The sequence below is a fragment of the Denticeps clupeoides genome, chromosome 13, assembly GCF_900700375.1.
Source record: "Denticeps clupeoides chromosome 13, fDenClu1.1, whole genome shotgun sequence".
Lineage (NCBI taxonomy): Eukaryota > Metazoa > Chordata > Actinopteri > Clupeiformes > Denticipitidae > Denticeps > Denticeps clupeoides.
Genome location: NC_041719.1, coordinates 15595739 through 15616530, shown reverse-complemented (window position 1 = coordinate 15616530; position 20792 = coordinate 15595739). Strand labels below are relative to the sequence as shown.

Genomic DNA, 20792 nt, shown 5'->3' with positions numbered 1-20792 from the left:
ACTGACACATACATATATTCTCGTTTTGTTGCATCAGGCGTCCTACGTGTAATTCCAGATAAACGTACGATGAAATAGTTAGTGTAAGTAGAATGAGTTTGAAGATTGTAATGGTGTAATAGTAGCCTAGTGGGTAACACACTCGCCTATGAACCAGAAGACCCGGGTTCGAATCCCACTTACTACCATTGTGTCCCTGAGCAAGACACTTAACCCTAAAATTGCTCCAGGGAGACTGTCCCTGTAACAACTGATTGTAAGTCGCTCTGGATAAGGGCGTCTGATAAATGCTGTTAATGTAAATGTAAATGTAATGAGGAGTGTCCTTGTATCCGGCGGGCTTTAGGACCCGGGAGCAGCCGCCGGGCCGCATTCCAGCACATTATCGGCGGCGGCGGCGGCGCTTCACCTCTCCTCCCCTCCCCTGCCTGTACCGTGATGAGCCGCTCCACCTCGGTGGCTCTGGCGGGACGTCGCTGCTGTAGACCAGGGCTGCCCGGGTCAGCTGGGCTCTTGTAGCCGCGCCGCCGAGCTTCGGGACTTTCCACACCGCACCGGTGGAATGAGTTTTATCAGCGGCCTGAGGCGAAGTCTGAAGAGGAATGACACCCAGAAGTGAGTACTTGTCGCGCCACTCCGACCAGAGCAGCTGCCGCAAGTTGGTGTTTTAATCGTCTTTATTCAGTCTGTCCGGTCATCGTGGTCTCCCCCCTGCACCCCGATGACCACGCTTAGGGGTGCCCTGTCAGTTTTTAATTGACCCTTTAATCAGTATCACAAGATAAATGTTTGCATGCACGTGTTGTAGTTTTTCCACAATACATCATTTATTGAACTATAACAAAAAAAAATACATTTACATTTAAAGCATTTATCAGACGCCCTTATCCAGAGCGACTTACAATCATTAGTTACAGGGACAGTCCCCCCCCTGGAGACACTCAGGGTTAAGTGTCTTGCTCAGGGACACGATGGTAGTAAGTGGGGTTTGATGTGTATTATATCTAGAATGTGCAGTTTAGTGAAACGGTTGTTACTGTATATTAGTATTATTGTTGTTGTTGCTACTACAACACATTGCACTGCTGCTTTAGGGATTCCCTGCAGGTAAAGCAAATCCCAGACAGCGGCAGCTCGCCCACACGGTACGTGGTGGTCCTGTTCGTCTCTGAAGCAAGCACAGAGAGAAGTGATCTGCTAAATGATCAACTAAATGTGCTGTTCCAGGTTGCCTGTCACTCACAGCGAGGAGCTGGACTCCGTCATTACAGACTTCAAGTAGGTTTCCGTTCATGTGTCTGGACATTTTGTCAGTCGCCCCTATCTGGAGTCGCCCCTTACAGTCAGTAGTTACAGGGACAGTCCCCCTGGGGACACTCAGGGTTACATGTCTTGCCCAGGGACACAGGATTCAAGAGAGATTTATTGTCAGTACAACAGTATACACAGTATACCATGTATTGAAATACCCCACAGAGTGTGATTGTAAAAGAAAGATATATATCTATATATATTGTACATTACACATGTTGTTTTTTTTTTTTTAAACTTTCTGTACACTGGTCAAGGACAAACAGGACAACATCATGTAAGATGCTTGTAAGTGGCTGTGCAGTGGTCTGGTTCAAGTAAGTGTGGGATATTTCAAAGACACACAAGACAAGGCAGTAAGTGGGTCTTCTGGTTCATAGGACGAGTGTGTTTCCCGCTAGGCTTCTACTGTGACTCCTTTTTAAAGGCATCTTCATAATTTGATTTGTTGGGGGTTATTTTTTTTATTCTAGGAAGGTCTTTCATTTTGTCTTTCCCTGGGTGTTGATCCTATTGACCAAACAATGGACTTCTTTGCAGTCAAGTCCGCATTTTTGGCTTCATTGTCTCCCTCCACACCTTGTTTCTTTTTAGGTTGCAGTTACCTGGCGACACGGATGAACTCAAATCTACAACAGCGTTGAAAGTGTAAGTGCCCGTCTCTGATTTCAGAAGCTGACCCTGCGCATCACCTGCGTAATGTAATGAAAATGCAATCCCTTAATAATCATTTGTGCTACATTCCTGCCTTAAACGTGTGCTTTTTTTGTTTGATGCTCTGCACATCTCCGTCACGCTGTGAATGGAGGCGGGGCTAGCACTCCTCTTTTGCTGGAGGCAGGCTAATGACTGTCACACTTAGTGGGGGGTGGGTGGCTAAGCACATGGTTCCCTCTCGCGGGTCCCTGCATCTATAAATCATCTGTAGGGTCGTGAGAACGTATGGGATAAACCCACACATCCATGTGAAGATCCATGTAGTTAGTTGTGAGAGAGAAGTCATGTGCGAGTTTCATATTCTGTCACATAATGATCGCATAATAGCTTTGTAATAGGAGATCTAATGTGATGACTGAGCCGTATGTTCCTGAGTAATAAAATGCTACACAGCAGGGGACGGGGAGCGGGGAGCCATCCTTATCGCTCACAAGATTCACAACTTATTTCCCTTTAATTTATTTGTGCCCTTTGTCACTATTAATGAGAACGGAGTCATCGTTAGCCACCCCACTATGCATGTATAGCCTCAGGACCCTCAAGCGGTGCTCAGTCTGTAGAGCTCAAGTTCATCAGATCGTCAGATGACTTAAATTTATGAAGTGGCAACTGCTGCCAAATACGCTGTCCCAATCAGAGAGCTGCTTTACGCTGTCCTTTCTGTCGGCTACTGTTGTGGAGTCCTGTCATGCAGTTTTCAGTCACTCAGAGGCAGGCCAGTGGGTAATAATAATAATACATTTGTAAATACTGTGTTAAGTGCCTTTATAAGGTTTTTTGTAAACCTACAGGAATAAGATTCTAAGGCTACGTTTTCCTTAGAATTTTTATTTATCAATTATATATGAATGCATGAAGTGATGTTTTATGGTTCCATTTGTTTATGTGATTGCACTGCTGTGCTGAATGAATGACTTGTATTGATTATGTGGTTGATTTAGAAAATCAATATGACACTTGTGTTTTTTATGATACGGATTTAGTACTCTTCTGAGTTATGGACTAAGTTATGGAATAAATAATTGTAGAAGCTACAAAGTATATTATATTGTATCATTTCTATTTTGTGTACTATGTGTATATATTAGTATAAATGCAAATAGGATCATATGTTTTATTAAAATTAATGCAATTGAAGCAACCTTCATGATAGCATAATGCGGATCATTGATAAATATAATTATAACATGCATTATAACTCATATACACCCGGGCGCCTTTCATGACTGCCCACTGCTCCCTCAGGGAATGGGCTCAATGCAGACACACCACTGGCTGCTGTGCTGAGGTGTGTTTACCAACTCGTCCTGAACAGTTTTTAATAAGTGCTGTGGGGATGTGTGTGTGATACTGTGATAAAGGTCATCAGTGGAAGGCGTGGTGGGGAGGAAACGTCACTTCGTTTGAGGCCGTCTTTGAATTGCTGCACGCGTGAGGAACATGGCTGGATCAATGACTTCCTCAACCCCTCCCCTTCCTCGCTAGTGCTCCACGTGTTCTGCTGCTGATGAGGGCCACTTCACCAGCCTTCCTCCAGCCCCCCCCTTCCCCTCTCAGTCTCCCGCATGCCGTCATCGCCTGTGTTCTCTGCATAGCCTGCAGGAGGAGGAAGTTACTTATGGTCCTTGCTGGTGTTGATGTGGACCGGTGCTGGAGCCGGCCGTCTCAGCTGACCGTTGTTCTCTCTCTCTCTTTCGGCTGCTTTTCAAGGATTTTTTATTCTCTTCTGAGGTGTTTTATATCTGGAGAATGAACACGGCCGGCCCTGCCGGCCTCTCGTCCAATCAGAGAGGAGCCTGCACTGTGTAGCGTGAGTGCAGCGATGGGGAGAGAAGGTTTATAGGATGAGAGAAGAGCTGTGTCATGAGTGTGTGTGTGTGTGTGTGTTTGGGACAACAGAATGCTAAGTTTCCTCTGTGTGAGAGTCATCCCAATCTTATTAAGAGCCGCGTTCCTCCCCTCTCTGCCGTAGCCTGGGGCCGTGCTGAATCCTCGCCACTCGCTCCCTCTCGCCGTCTGTCCTCGTCCCTACGTCCATCCCTCAGTAGCTGTACCAGATGAAAATGTCAGGAGAGACTGAAACTCTATCAAACGGGTAAGAGCTGCTCGTCGGAGGAGGAGGTGTGTGTGTGTGTGTGTGTGTGTGGCCCTTTGTTGGCTTTTAGCATACCTGGCAGTCCAAGACTGAGATTGAACGTCAGGAAACCAGAAAAACTGGACAGGTTCTTTGAAGACTAGATGCCTGAGCTTTTCTATTTATGAGTGCCATTGTATCCTGGAACTATCTATGTGTTTTTTTGTCTTTCGTTACCATGATAACTTGTTTAGAACGTCATCATCTTGGGTGTGTGTGTGTGTGAGAGTGAGTGTGTTCATGCGTCGGTAATGTAAGGGTCCCTCGCTGTACAACTCGGTCTCCAGTGACATCAGCACCTGTGAGCGGCTGACTTTTTTTTTAATTGGCACGTCCAGTACATACATCGGTGACAAAGCCTTGCGCTGGGCTCTGTTCCTGCGTAAACGTGATGACAGTCACCTGACCCCTGACTTCAGCGGGTTTTTACTGCTCGGTAAACAGTTCTGGGTCATAATGCGATGCCTACTGTGTCGAAACGCAGCCGTTTAATGATTTATACATGTGTACTCAGCGTTGGAGCTTCGTACGTTGTCCGCGTTCTGATGGAGTGAGCTATGAAACATGTGGCAGCATGCAGCCAATCGCAGTCCGTTCTTGCTTTATTAGCCGGAAGTAGCGCATTGTCATTGTTGTCACCCGCTTGTTATTAGCCACTCAACTGTTGACGGGCAGCGTAGAGACTGGCCTCTTGTTCCTCAGCCTCTCAGGCACTCTTATTAAAAGGGGGCGGGGCAGGAAAAGCCAGACTGGCATAAAGAGCTTCTGTCCCACAGGCCGGCAGGGCCTGAAAGCCGTGGCCGTCTCTTGGCTGCTGTCTCATTAGCCAGATTAGCCTCCCATTGTCTTTTTTTCTGCACACTTATCTCATAGATGGGAGGTCATTTGTTTAACTGTACAGTCTGCGTTGTTCGTTGATTACTCTGTGACCTGTTGACATGCCAGCAGCTTTCTTTCTTAATGTTAGTGAATTAATAAAAAAAAGGCAGATGCTTAATAATAAAAGGGGGTGGAAGCCATAGTAAAATGTTAAATTATTAAACATGGGTTTTTGATTGGCTTCATAAAGATCCCATGGTTGGTTGTGGGGTTTTGGAGATTAGCGTCCCGCAACAGTTGCAGCATTGCCGGACGCATGCAGTCCTGCAGCATGCTAACGTATGAACTAATACAGTGGGGCAAAAAAGTATTTAGTCAGCCACCAATTGTGCAAGTTCTACCACTTAAAAAGATGAGAGAGGCCTGTAATTTTCATCATAGGTATACCTCAACTATGAGAGACAAAATTAGAAAAAAAATCCAGAAAATCACATCCTCTTATTTTTAAAGAATTTATTTGCAAATTATGGTGGAAAATTAGTATTTAGTCACTAACAAACAAACAAGATTTCTGACTCACAGAGCTATAACTTCTTCTGTAAAAGGCTCCTCTGTCCTGCACTCATTACTTGTATTAATGGCACCTGTTCGAACTCATAAAAGACACCTGTCCACAACCTAAAACAGTCACAATCCAAACTCCACTACGGCCAAGACCAAAGAGCTGTGTAAGGACACCAGAAACAAAATTGTAGACCTGCACAAGGCTGGGAAGACTGAATCTGCAATAGGTAAGCAGCTTGGTGTGAAGAAATCAATTGTGGGAGCAATTATTAGAAAATGGAAGACATACAAGACCACTGTTAATCTCCCTCGATCTGGGGGTACACGCAAGATCTCACCCTGTGGGGTCAAAATGATTACAAGAACGGTGATCAAAAATCCCAGAACCACACGGGGGGACCTAGTGAATGACCTGCTGAGAACTGGGACCAAAGTAACAAAGGCTACCATCAGTAACACACTACGCCACCAGGGACTCAAATCCTGCAGTGCCAGACGTGGTCCCCTGCTTAAGCCAGTACATGTCCGGACCCGTCTGAAGTTTGCTACAGAGCATCTGGATGATCCAGAAGAGGATTGGGAGAATGTCACATGGTCCAATGAAACCAAAACAGAACTTTTTGGTAAAAACTCTACTTGTCGTGTTTGGAGGAGAAAGAATGCTGAGTTGCATCCAAAGAACACCATACCTACTGTGAAGTATGGGGATGGAAACCTCATGCTTTGGGGGTGTTTTTCTGCAAAGGGACCCGGACGACTGATCCGTGTAAAGGAAAGAATGAATGGGGCCATGTATCGTGAGATTTTCGGTGAAAACCTCCTTCCATCAGCAAGGGCACTGAAGATGAGACATGGCTGGGCCTTTCATGACAATGATCCCAAACACACCGCCCGGGCAACGAAGGAGTGGCTTCGTAAGAAGCATTTCAAGGTTCTGGAGTGGCCTAGCCAGTCTCCAGATCTCAACCCCATAGAAAATCTTTGGAGGGAGTTGAAAGTCCGTGTTACCCAGCGACAGCCCCAAAACACCACTGCTCTAGAGGAGACTTCTGCATGGAAGAATGGGCCAAAATACCAGCAACAGTGTGTGAAAACCTTGTGAAGACAGAAAACGTTTGACCTCCGTCATTGCCAACAAAGGGTATATAACAAAGTATTGAGAGGAACTTTTGTTAGTGACCAAATACTAAGTTTCCACCATAATTTGCAAATAAATTCTTTAAAAATCAGAGGATGTGATTTTCTGGATTTTTTTTCTAATTTTGTCTCTCATAGTTGAAGTATACCTATGATGCCTCTCTCATCTTTTTAAGTGGTAGAACTTGGACAATTGGTGGCTGACTAAATACTTTTTTGCCCCACTGTATTACAGCAAATATAAATAATATAAAAGCATGAATTTTAGATTTTTATTGTTATTAGACTGAACAGAGAGAATTAGAGTGTATATTAGTTGCATAGTGTGTCCGGGACATGCTCTCCTTATGCTGTAGGCTTGAAGGTGACCTCTCGGCTCATCTGTCCTCTACAGAAAGCAGGAGTAGGTGCCTTGGGAATTAATGCAGCAATGCGCGGAGTCTACAGGAAGAGTCGTATTCTGTGTTTTATTTGTGATCCACTTGTTCCTGCCGATATTTCTGATTTGACACTACATTTTTAATCACTGTCATAATATAAATAGTCACGGATTTCACAATTTCTTTATCATCTTCAATAGTGCCGCCATATTTCAGCATTTTTTCAAATATTCAAATTTGGTTCCAGTGGGGCTCACCTACCAATGGCATGCACACTAGGTGGACTGGTGAGGCAGTAGGAGTGAGTTTATGAGGGGCTGGTGCCACGCCCCCGTCCAATTACACAGTGTAGATTAAAAGGAATTGAGTGAGTTAATAAATAAGCAGGAATAAACTGCCATAACTGGTTTTTCGGTGTAATAGAAGGAAGCACGTGAATATTAGTAGCCGCCAGATGGTGAACAAGTTGGCAGGTAAACAAGATACTAAAGGTTTAACCCACTTACAAGTTGCATGAATATGTGCTTTTTACATGTTCAGATTTCACTGCCTGATTGTGTAGGTGTTAAAAAGGGTCCATTGGAAGGTGCACGTCCAACTCAAATGCCCCTTCTCCCTCTCTGTCAGGTCGGAGATGTCGGACCTCTCGCTGGCCCTTGAGGACTGCATGGCAGCGTTGGACCTCTTCCTGCGAAATGAATTTGAGGAGGCACTGTCCAGGCTGAGAAGCAGGTAAGGTGTATGCTTAGCAGTTTCCCGTTCCCAGCCTCATTCACGGCACCTGGCTGTCATGGGTTTCACATTACAGTTAGACTTTACACTGTGTGTCCACTCCCACGTCCCCAGTTCCTCATTGGTTTCACTTCGCAGCCCAGATCTCGTTTTTTTGAAGCGCGCTGGTGTAGCCTGCTTATGAAATGTGGGTATTGTTGCTGTAATTAATCCCTGCGCCACGCCTTGTAGTCTCCCACAATCTTTTCCAAAGGGCAGGTCATGTCCCATCCATGTAAATCCCAGATGAGGGGGTGCAGAGGGAGCCAGGCTCAGTTCCTAGCCCAGGCCTTTCATTACATATTTTCTAGACTGATTGTAGTCTGAGAAACCCACAACATTTGCGTGGTAAGGAATTGTGGTGGTTCGGACGAAAAAATAAAGTGTGTCCTGTGTCCAGGAAAGCAATCCATCGCTGTGGTAAATTTGCATGCTCACACTGTAGCGTGAGATAAAGCAGGACACTCTGTGCAATTACTGCCACACTGCAGCGCCGTGGGTGTTTCGACTTGCCATTCGCATGGTTTGGCGCGCTCAGGTAACGTGCTATTCCCGTCAGGAATGGCTCAGTCCCGCCCTCACACTTGCTGCCAGCAGAAAGGGAATATCCCAGGTGCTCAGGACTAAAGGGGGAGGAGCTGTCCGATCAGACAGTCCAAATCTCTTCTTATCTCACACAATCTCTTCTTTTTCTTCTGTGCGTTTCCTGTTTCCTCCACTCTCTTCTTTTCTTGCAGATAATCAGGAAAACCCTGATTTACCTGAGTGGACAAGAATTTGTGGAGCATTTTGCGAACATTAGAAGGTGATTGTATCATAAATATATCCTGATGGAATGGCATATTCCAGTAGTTCCATAGTTCCCAATCCAGATGATGCACTCATAACTGAGTAGTCGATGAGTGTGGAGAAGGGTTCAGCTGTGATGCTATGAAATAGAAACGGATGGAAAATGAACTGTTCTGGCCAGTTGTGTAGAATTGGCCTGAGACAGGGTCATGGGAGCTAAAGAGCTACTGGTTCCCATTGAGTGGTAGTAGTATAGTGTTTTAGACACTTGCCTATAAGCCTGTAAGGAATTGATGCACATTTAGAGTGAAGGCACACAGCATCTTAACAGGAAGATTTCTGTGAATATGGACTACTTTTGAAAGTAGTGTCAAACTGGACAATCCCTGCTAACACAGCAACTTCGGCGTTAGTGTGGTTTGGCACTTGATACATTATATACGTATACGTTTTGTAATGGAACACAAACCTCTTAGTATTCTTCATTTCAGATATCATTTATATTTCTGTCTATCAAAGTTGAGACATGTTGGTCCGTAACCACAAGAAGTTTTGTTTGCTATCTTGTGGAGATGCGTCTTGAACAGGACGTCCTGCTGTGGGTATGACGTTGACTGAGTCTGATCACTTCATTGTATTGCCCTGTTGTGCTGCACAACCGCAGGCCTCACATTTAGCCTATTGTTTGAAACTGTTAACGAGTGGTGGATTATGGAAATAGTATCAATAAATAGGAGTCCTCTGTGCGTGATCATAACTTGACATGAATCAAAATTAGATTTAATAAAATGCATTAATGCTGTAATACACAGCAACACACTCAAGGTGGTGCTATACTGACATATTGTCACTCCTGTGCAGCTCGTCTGTCTTCATCTCATAATACCATGCACCAGTTTTTATTGCTAAAACTCTAATCTATAATATAATATATATATTATATACTGTGGCGGTTACAACATGTTCCCGATCCTGAGGTTCCTCGCGCAGAACACTGTGAAGAACGTGGATCCACTATCTCAGCTTGCATGTTTCTCCTGATTAGATTTTGCCCCTATGCGGATGATGGCTATAGATTGTCACTTGTCGCACGTCTACTCGGCAGCAGCTGCCACAACAAGAACCGCGACCAGGCCAGCCCATGGCCTGATCTGACTGTGACTCTTTTCATTGGCCAGCACTGGTTTGTATTTTTTCTGAGCATGTGTCCCTGCACAACGTTTTGCCGGTAATGGAGTGTAATTGATGACCGGGCAGTCAGAAAATGTTCCCCTGGCCGGGCATTGTTTCTCTGCTCTGTCCAAAGTGAAAATCGAATGCAGAATGAATAGCATTTGGATTTCTCCCGATAGTTTCCTGGCATGTGTTTCGTAAGGGCCGCCTCCCTGTGAGATAGACCTAGCTGGCACGCAGACGTGCGACATTCCTCGCCAAGCGTCTGCCACTCGCGCCTTTCTTTGCTCCAGTCTCCTCAGCAGAAGAAGAAGCGAGTAGGAATCCTGTTCAGCCTGTAGTCATGTTGGACTCGCAGTGCCACATTCTCACTCTTGTTTAAGAATGTTAATGCCAGGGGCCAAAGGGCCGCTGCCATCGTAATTGTTTCTCTGCCCCCGCGTTCTCCTGAATTGTTTCGGAAAGAAGAAGGTTTGTGACGTGCACCTCTGGCATCCTTTCACCGCGGCGCAGGATCTCCAAATGCTGACAACATTCTTTTCTGCTTCGTTTGCTTTATCTGACAGAACGAAAGACAGCATGTACCATGCCCTCACGTATGCCACCATCCTGGAGATGCAGGCCATGATGACCTTTAACCCTGAGGACATCTTGGCAGCTGGCAACACGATGAAGGACGCCCAGGCAGTTTGTCAGAGGTTTGATCTCCTTCCTGTCATCTAACCCCTGGTTTGATATTCAGTGAGTAGAGAATAGGCACTGCAGGAATCCCGCGGGCATCCCCCCCAGTCCCCTCAGATCTCGCCGCTTGGTGGAATTCGAGAGGCGTCTGCCGGCGGGGCTGATGGAGTTTACCTGTGAAAAATAAGCAGCTTGAAGCCATCGGAGAGGGCGTTCCTTTTTCCTCCTCGCCCAGCCCCATCTGTGAACCAGTGCCACGTCATCTAATTCCACAATTCGCTCTCACAGATAGGGAATGTTCTGTATTCTAACACAGGGTGTCCGCGGATCCTTAAATTGGATTTTTGGAAATGAAGGCCTTAAATATCATTAAAAATAACTAGTAATCCTGAAATCCTGAGTTAAAGGTCTTAAAAACACTACACACCAAATAAATCTATTTACTGGTAACCCGTAAATAATTTGGTGACTTTCTGTGTATGAGATTTGCGTATGAGATTGGAATTGGAGCCAGACGGCTAGCTTCTGAGAGTGAGTGTTCTCGTTACATTAAACATTTCACTAAATCAAATGAGACAAGACTTCAATCTGTCAGTAATCTGACAGTCACGGGTTCCGGGTTCACAAGTGCGGCGCCACGCATTCACGATGTCAGATCGTGCGATTACATGGACATAAAATAATGCGATTTATATTATGAGCACATGGACTGAAGCTACAATATATTATCTTTCATTCTTTCAAAGTGACTACTAGCTGACTCAACTGAGACCGGCTGCTCAGTCTCACCGTTCCTGCCATGTTCCGGACCGGAGATCAACACGACAAATTTGTATAAGCACTTAAAACCTAATATTTCCAGTTTATATCCAGCAGTTCCTATATGCTACTATATGTAGTACGTCTTTCTTAGAATGTACCTGTTTTTGAAAAAATCGTATTGATTATTAAGCTGCAGCATTGGGAAACTAACATTTGCAGTGACGTAAAGACAAAGTAATAATTAATTTTATGTAAAAGTGCCATTTATCATATTGCAATATTGATCTCAATAATCGCAATATGACAGTCGCCTCCTAGTGGCTTGCTGCAGTGCAGGTAATATGAGACTGGTAACATAGACCAAGGATAAAAAAAAAAATTGGAAGGAAAATTAATTCATAAAATAAAAATATACTTAAGATAAAAAAAAATGCAATTAATATTGTGTTTTAGAACAGCATCTGGCTCTCACAGCATCTGCCACAAAAAATCTGGTCCTTGGAAAAATGTATTTGACAACCACAATGCAGGGTCTTAAATTTGATGAAAGTGGCCTTAAAAAAGTCTTTAAAAGATTTGTTTCCCACATTTCCTGAGTTGGTCTGCATGGAAAAAAAATTTCCAGAAACACCACAGCTGCACCACAGAACATTATATGAATTGTGACTCTTGGAACGGGGACAACATGTGATGGAGATTTCCTCCCTATGGTCAGATAACCATAGCAGTCATGCAGCGTTGGGCCTGGGGACATACTGACGAATACTGAGGGATTTGTTGCTGCAGAATTGTAATTTCATGTGATCATCAAAGCGGTGTAATTAGGCATTTTGACACCCTCCATTATTACATATTTCCCACATGCCCACAACCAGTCAGCTGTTTACCTCCCGTAAATCTGCTGATGCAAATTGATTCAGAATGATTTACTGTGATTTCCTAGTAATGGCCTGCAAAGTAATAGGCAGCGGCAGGGAGATAGAGTGGGTGCTGCATACCGAATGGGATCTGTGCTTACAGCTATGCCTTGTCCAGCCAGAAAGATGACAGGGTTGGGGGTTCCATGAGTACGATGAAAGTTTATTGATAATAATTATGTTTTAGAATGTGGTTATTCATGCGCAGTGTTAATTATGGATATGGCGAGAGAATTCTGTTAATATTCTGTGTCCATATCGACTATATCTGTATATTTTTGAAAGCTTGCAGATGCAGGCAGAACAGAGCAGGACTGTTGGACATTGTCAGGGCAGTATTTTTCAAGAGTCACAGGAGGCGTGTGGCAATTGCCAGAACTGAAAACTACACACAACAGTTGCAGGATCCACAAAAATGTCTCAGCCCCGATGGGCGGCTCCATAGCACCTTATTACAGCGCCCTCAAGATTGGTCCCAGGTGCATCTCCAGGTGCACCTAATCCTGAACATATCATGAACATATCACTTCTCCCACACTCATGAACAGAAATTCTATACAGGACAGCTGAGAGGAGATTGAGGAGGACATTAATTATATTATTACGATTTTTCTGGAAAGGTCAGAATGTTCAGAACTCTGAACTGCCCTCTAGTGGATTTATTGCTTAGCATCAACACCAACTCCAGAAGTCATTGTTTTGAGGCATGAAGGGAGCTTAAATGAACCTTTGGGAGGCTTTAATGGCAAGGTGTTATACCCTGTGACATCTTAAACACAGGATACATTTTCTCTTCCCAGGTTCCGGAAGAAATCTACCTTCAACAACAAAAACTACACTGAAGGTTTGTGGCCTTGTATCATTTTGTTTTTAAGCTTTTGATTTTTTTATTTTTATCTTCTTGTCAAGTCTGCCTTGTTCTTTCTCTCTGCAGAGGAGCTCCATGCTGAAGTGTGTTATGCTGAGTGTCTCCTGCAGAGGGCAGCACTCACCTTCCTTCAGGTAACCTGGCTAACGGGACATCGGCTGTGTCTTCCCGTCAAGTCTGTCAATATTGTTTTTCATTAGTTTATCTGCTTCGATTGATCCATGGCTGCTGTCATCTTGCAGGATGAAAACATGATCAGCTTCATCAAAGGTGGAATCAAAGTGCGGAACAGCTACCAGACGTATAAGTGAGTTTGGTTTGTTTCTCAAGCTTACATTTACATTTACAGCATTTACCAGACGCCCTTATCCAGAGCGACTTACAATCAGTAGTTACAGGGACAGTCCCCCTGGAGCAATTTAGGGTTAAGTGTCTTGCTCAGGGACACCATGGTAGTAAGTGGGACTTGAACCCGGGTCAAGCTCTCTGATTTTCCCCAAATGCAACAATGCGGTGTGTGTTTATGCTCACCTCTGTTTCAGGGAGCTCCATGCGATCCTCAAGTCTTCAGGCTATGTCCAGGGAGACAACCACGGCCACTTTGAAGGAGGGGTGAAGCTTGGAGTTGGGGCATTTAACCTGGTCAGAATTATTTCACTATGACTGCTAACAGGCAAAACATGATGAAGAAAAGTATGCATTATCACTTTGCAAATGTGTTTTTGGTTTTTAGAAACAGAGGACCACATTTGTGGATGTAATAATTGAAAATATAATATAATCTTTATAATGTTCATGAGTTTAATTCATTTCAGGCTGAACTGACAGTAACAATACTCCAATACTTTATTACTATTTTTCTATTGTCTTTTGAATGATTCCCCCATTGTTGTTTGCAGATGCTGTCTCTACTTCCTACCAGGATCCTGCGGCTTTTGGAGTTTGTGGGGTTTTCTGGAAACAAGGTAAACTATGAGATGGCTCTCTTGCGCTCTCTCTCTTTCTGTGTGTGTGTGTGTGTGTGTGTGTGTGTGTGTGTGTGTGTGTGTGTAATATGTCTGCTCATGTTTCATTTCAGGAGTTTGGTCTGCAGCTGCTGCAGGAGGGCTCAGCTGAACATACCTTTAGGTCCTTCCTGTGTAACATGCTGCTGCTCTGCTATCACACCTTCATGAGCTTCATCCTGGGTGAGGCCTTCATCCACTCTGGATGCACGCTGTCTTTAATATTAAAAGCATCATAAAAATTTGTGTGCATCCAAAAAGGTTTGTTTTTATTTCTATTCTAACAGTTTTCAGTACAAGTAGGAAATGCACAACATTTGCCATATTTTATTATCAGTCACTGCAATACTTAGGCCTCAAATTCAGTGTTACAGCTGAGCTATTCTATGAGGCTAAAGAATACATAGAAACATGGCGTGTCCTACATAGACTTTAACAGACTGGGTAGCTGAATGGGCAGGATGGTGCAGATGTTTGATATTATCAAGCGACTGTTATTTCTCTCCATATAAAAGCTTTCTGCATGTCAGTTAAAATGTGCACGTAGATTATAAAACAACTATTACATATGACAAAATTTACACAACTGGTGCACTTGGTAGACACTGACAATTAGCACACTAAGTTGATACAGATGCACTCACACAGTCTTAACAAAGTTCAATGTACTTATTGTATTAATCATAGTGTATAGGTTGTGGTCAAAAATGAATCTCTGCACTCATGTGATAGTAACGCCTCATCTGCTGTGGTTTAGGCACTGGGGAAGGTAATGTGGAAGATGCAGAGAAGCTCCTCCAGCCCTATCTGAAGCAGTACCCTAAGGCAAGTGTAAACACACCTTGCGCAGCACTTTTTTCCTCCTTTAAGGCAGACTGTGCGGTTCAGTGGCCCACCATGAATGAAATGGAGTCAGTGCCTGGAGACATGATCAAACATGTTTTCCTTTTTTGGTCCAGGGCTCCATTTTCCTATTCTTTGCTGGTCGAATAGAGGAAATCAAAGGAAACCTGGATGCTGTGAGTAGCTCTGAGGGACATGTTTCAGTCCATCATTGATGTTCCCGAGGGCTTCTGACACATCCCTAGTGTCTGTTCCCGTACAGGCCATCAAGCGATTTGAGGAGTGCTGCGAGGTTCAGCAGCACTGGAAGCAGTTTCACCACATGTGCTACTGGGAGCTGATGTGGTGCTTCACCTACAAGCGGCACTGGAAGATGGCCTACTTCTATGCCGACCTCCTGAGCAAGGAGAACGCCTGGTCCAAGGTGAGACAACTGCACTCGGACAGTTATTGCTAATGGGGCGAATGAATGAATATGCTGCATCTTTTATTCAAACTTGTTTTGCACATTCACTCTTGTAGTACAGAATAATTATTATTGTATTACCTTTCTGTGTTAAATTTTTGAGATGGCATTTTGGATGGTGGACAGGGTCACAATCCTGTTGTACTATTGTACTAAGTATGACAATGTATGTGCAATGGCAAAAAAAGTCTTTTAATCTTAATCTTTAATGCAATTCCCAGCCAGAAGAGCTGTAATAGCACCACCTTGTGTTTGGAAGATGCCATGCCTTCTGTGTTTTATTAGAGGAATATAGAGGGGAAATTATGTCAAAAGACAATATGATAGGATAGCATAGAACAGGATATACTTACAAAATGTATATTTCTGTCAGGGGCGCTTTTTAATGGCACTTTATGTACTTACTTTTTGATTTTGTGTCAACTTTAAACTTGTATTACACACTTCTTTATTGGCAGATCAACCTTTGTCATTTTCTTTTCTGTCTGTAAAATGGTACATTTTTCCCTTCACCTGGACAGGCCACGTATGCATACATGAAAGCTGCTTACCTCAGCATGTTGACTAGGGAGGACTGTCAGACATTTGGGGAGAATGAGATTACACTGTTCAGGTAACTGTGCTCCCACTACAGCCAGTTGATTTAATAAGAGATCATTCTTTGTGCTTTGACTGTAACGAAACAATGCTGATGATGTTAAAGCTGGTTTTAATGTTTTTAGGCAAGTTCCTGGACTAAAGCAGAAAATTGCAGGGAAGTCTTTGCCCACAGAGAAGTTTGCTATACGGAAAGCACGGCGCTACAATGCAGAGAGGCCAGTCCCACTCCCGGCTCCACCTCTGGTCAGTAGCTCTAAAAATACGTCCGTTTTGACCAAGTTGACTCAATATAATGATCCATGAAGCCATTCAATATGCACTGGTGTGTTCGAATCCCAAGCCGCCATGGTAACGTTGAGGTGCCACTGAGGAAAGCACCGTCCCCACACACTGCTCCCCTGTCATGCATGCCCACTGCTCACCAAGGGCGACGGTTAAAAGCAGAGGACACATTTCATTGTGCTGTGCTACAGTATCACTTCACTTTCCCTTTCACTTGAAAAACCAAACTAAAGGCCTGCAGGTGTTGTTTTGTCTTTTAAATAGCAATAACATGTGTTAACATGCTCACATTTTTGGATCCTGGCTTTCAGGAGATGATGTACATCTGGAATGGCTACACTGTGATCGGGAAGCACAGAGACCTCACTGAGGGCATGCTGAAGATGTTGGATGAAGCCCAGCAGAAGATGGAGCACAACCCAAGTACTTGAGCTTCATCTGAGCAGTATTGGTTGTAATGAGTGATTAGTATGATGAGCATGGGAGAGAAACTAGTATTCCGTATGTCCATGTGTTTAATTATAGTCAACATTTCCAATTCCATTTATTCAGAACCATTCAACTTCAACATTATGTAGTAGCCTAGTGTGTAACCCACTCACCTGTGAACAAGAAGACCACTAAATCACAGCTTCAAATCCCACTAATTCAAAATGTTTCTCTGAGCAAGACACTTAACCCTGAGTGTTTCCAGGAGGACATAATCAAAATTATGGGAACATACAGTACAGGCCAAACGTTTGGACACACCTTCCCTTCTGTTTTCTTTATTTTCATGACCATTGGTAGATTCTCACTGAAGGCATCAAAACTATGAATGAACACATGTGGAGTTATGTACTTAACAAAAAGTGGAGACCTGACCTCCACAGTCACCGGACCAGAACCCAGTCGAGATGGTTTGGGGTGAGCTGGACCGCAGAGTGAAGGCAAAGGGGCCAACAAGTGCTAAACACCTCTGGGAACTCCTTCAAGACTGTTGGAAAAGCATTTCAGCTGACGACCTCTTGAAGCTCATTGAGAGAATGACGAGAGAAGAAACTAGAATATGTGTAGAATATGTAGAATAGAATATATAAATTTCAGGTATTTCACCTTTTTTTGTTAATTACATAACTCCACATGTGTTCATTCATAGTTTTGATGCCTTCAGTAAGAATCTACCAATGTAAATGGTCATGAAAATAAAGAAAACAAAATGAATGTGAAGGTGTGTCCAAACTTTTGGCCTGTACTGTACATTTTAACAAGCATTAACAGCATTTGTACCATTTATTCTTCCACCACCCTTTCCAGATAAAAAATGTCTTGATGTCCGTGTGTGTTCTGCAGGGACAGAGTTCACCATAGATGACCAGTGCGTGGTCAGTTTGCTGAAGGGACTCTGTCTCAAACACCTTGGCCATCAGGAGGAGGCTGAGCACTACTTCACCCTCGTCCTATGCAAGTAAGTGCAGCCTACCAACAGAAGGTGGTGCTATTACTCTGCTGAATGAGATTTTAGCTCCGTCATCATGGCGTGCTGCTGAAATATATTAATGTGTGTATTTCTTTGTGTGGGTATTGTGGTTTTAAAATGTAAAAATTTAAATGTACAAATGTAAAAAATGGAAATGTAAAGCAGTCAGGACTAATGACAGAAGTGAAGGACAGACTAGAATGTCTAGGTTTGAAACTCTAAATAAAATGAAAGTCACGTGTTTGGGGCTTCAACAGTTTTGATGCCTAACTGTATATATAGTTTAGTTGATAGGAGTGTTTTCCATTTACAAAGCACAGTGCGTATACAGTGTTAATTCTGAATGAATACGATTATCAATAGAGTAGGATTAGGATTAATGTGTTACGGATTATCTGCAAGGGATCCATTAAAATGTCTCGTTAGCAAATAATGTAACACCAGCGCTTTCATTTCATTGGTTGATTCTGTGGCCTGTCACCGGGCAACTGGTTTGTAGCAGGCAGCATGACTCCAGTGTAAGGCTTTCAGTTTGGCTTCAGTGGCTGCCTCTCTTCTAAATCCACAGTGAAGCACAGATCAAATATGACCACTACGTGGTGCCAAATGCTCTGCTGGAGCACGGCTTGTTGTGTTTGGAGCAGGGCAGGACCGACGAGGCCATCAAACTGCTAGAGGCCGCCAAGTGAGTGAGGACACCTCTCAGTATGTCTACCATTACATCCATGTCTCTTTCTTCAATTTCGTAATGTATTTATCCCACAGGCAGAACTACAAGAACTACTCCATGGAGTCCAGGACACACTTTCGAATCCAAGCTGCTTTGCACAAAGCCAAGGTTGCAATGGGTGAGAATGGGGAACAACATTGTTCACCCTCAAACCTATAGTGGCCTTGGCAGAGGTCCCTCAACCCAGGCTACTGGACTACTGGCCTGAGGCACTTTGACCAGTCTCGCGAGGGAACTCCTAGACACCACCTCTAATCAAACACACACACATAATGCATGAATAAAACATAGAGACGTGAAGCTTAAACACAGGAACAGATAGGACTTTGACAGGTTAATATTTGAATCGAACTGAAGGAGAGGAAGGCAGGACCAGGCTTAGCTCCATATGTCCACATCACTTCTTTTTCAACCAGGGAGCACTCCTTCCCCCAAATTATGTAGATTTGTTTTGTTTTTGTCTCATAGGAAGATCTTTAAAACCGTCTCTCTTCCCTACAAACCTCTATTTTGTCTCTTTGTTAATACTAGATTTTCATGTTTTGGTCTAGAGTCTAGATCATAAAAAAGTAACTGATACAGGAGTCTTTCTTCATCACCTTTGAGTGTTTAATGGCTGTGACGGCACCATTCTGAGATTGTCCTGTTACAAGTGGACAATTGATTGTGTCTTTTAGAAAGGCAGACTCCTTCCTTACCCTTTGCATGAACATTATCCAGACAGTACTTGATCACAAAACAACACATCTGTCAGGCATGTGCAGGAAGGTCAGGCTGTGAAGCAATGATAGCCACTAGAGCCTTAAACTTCGACCTTGTGAGTTTCCCAGTACAGGGTTGATTTCTTTTTTTTGCCCCTCTGGATTCAGTTAATGTACTTTCTTCATGGCCAATGTAGCATTTGACATCCCTTCTGTAAGAAACATGGTTTTTATTTAAAGTATTTGTGCAAATTTAAGAGGATTATGGCTAATCCTGTTATGCAGGATTTTCTTGTTGTGGGAATTACATTTATTTGTGTATTTCTTTTAGTTTGCCACTCGGTCAAAGCAGCAGCTTGTCTGTCTGGAGTATGAACTAGAACTTTATTGACTAGAACTTGATCTTTTTTATGTGTTATATAATTGTTATATGTAATGTTTAAATCTCTTCTATTTAAAGAATGTTGCTGTCACTCGCAGTGCACACAAGAGTGTGCAAGAATGACTGGTTCATTTAGTGTGGGACAGCCCCATGATTCATTTGAGGTCATCACAAATTAGAACTTATTCAATTAGAGAACTGAAGTGGTTTTTGAGGTGATATTGATTCTGGTGTAAATTCATAGGTGAAAAATTGATTATGTTGCAGTGGAGTACAGAAAATGTTAGATTATTATACATTTTTTTATTATCTTTACTCTTTCAGACACCCATTCTTTCCATTCTTATTTATGGATCATTGTCAACCACCAGGGGCTGTGTGGTTTATTTGAACTTAGTCTCAGTCTACTGACATTCTAGGATTTACATCATGCAAAGTCCATCTGGGCCAGACCGGTCACTCATGCTGACACCTCATATATCCTCAAATTGACTGACATGTTGTGAGGAGTGCTGAGTATGTTAGCAATGTTGTGGGAAATCCACAATTGCAACTCTTAGTAATTATTAACCTAATACTGTCCCACATAGAGTTCCTGTTAAAAAGGGGTCACAATGCAGAATTTGCCTTGAAGTTAATTATTAGTTTAACAGCTGAGCGTGAATGATTTTGTGTAATTTGGTGCATGGCTATGGTACAGACTGACACTCCTGTACACACTAAATGTTTGTTTTGTAATGTAAAAAATAAATAATGGAAACAACTATCACTTGATTAATTTATTTTGGTGCTAATAAATCAACAAAACTGAAAGCATAAGCACTACTCTCATTACGTGCTTAGGAGAACTGAAAGATTAATCATATCATGTAGCATACATTCTTTTTCACCATCATTTCTGTAATGTGGTTATTGAAGTGTTATTATTATGATCATTGTGTTTATTATATGCTGTTATAATAATTAATATAATATAATAATTCTTATTGTGTTATTTGTCCCTTTCATGTGTTACTTAATGGCGTTGTTTTGAAATATTCTACACAGACTACAGACAGCTCTAACTTTACGTGACCTAACTGTCTAGGGCTAGACAATTTCCTCGGCTGGCCCACAGACGCAGGGGAATAATCTCCCCCACTTAGCGTACGTGCTCCGTCTGAACAGGCATGCGATGACGTAGTGTCCTGATCTACTGCGCATGTGCAGCGTGGACTGGCAGGCGTTTTAACCAGCTAGGCCGCTGTGTTGGCAAACACAAAGAAACGGCCTCTTTGTGTGGTTTGTTGACCACGAGAAATG

The 20792-nt window shown here is 43.2% G+C and overlaps 1 protein-coding gene across 5 annotated transcripts; it reads left to right on the top strand.

The window, feature by feature from the left end:
- Window positions 1-402: 402 nt before the first annotated feature.
- Window positions 403-20254, top strand: ttc39a (tetratricopeptide repeat domain 39A). 5 transcript variants are annotated; one of them, XM_028999850.1, is made up of 21 exons: window positions 403-615; window positions 1095-1145; window positions 1228-1278; window positions 1906-1959; window positions 7690-7794; window positions 10362-10493; window positions 12956-12999; window positions 13090-13157; window positions 13266-13330; window positions 13566-13665; window positions 13923-13988; window positions 14102-14210; window positions 14785-14852; window positions 14987-15046; window positions 15133-15294; window positions 15858-15949; window positions 16059-16179; window positions 16530-16641; window positions 17551-17665; window positions 18246-18362; window positions 18443-20254. In XM_028999850.1, the coding sequence occupies exons 1-21, from the start codon at window positions 563-565 to the stop codon at window positions 18564-18566; spliced, it is 1869 nt and encodes a 622-aa protein (XP_028855683.1). In that variant the 5' UTR covers window positions 403-562; the 3' UTR covers window positions 18567-20254. The 5 variants fall into 5 exon arrangements, with proteins under 5 accessions (XP_028855683.1, XP_028855684.1, XP_028855685.1 ...); XM_028999852.1 differs by adding an exon at window positions 4001-4123 and having other exon boundaries at window positions 587-615; window positions 1228-1959; XM_028999851.1 differs by lacking the exon at window positions 1095-1145.
- Window positions 20255-20792: the final 538 nt, after the last annotated feature.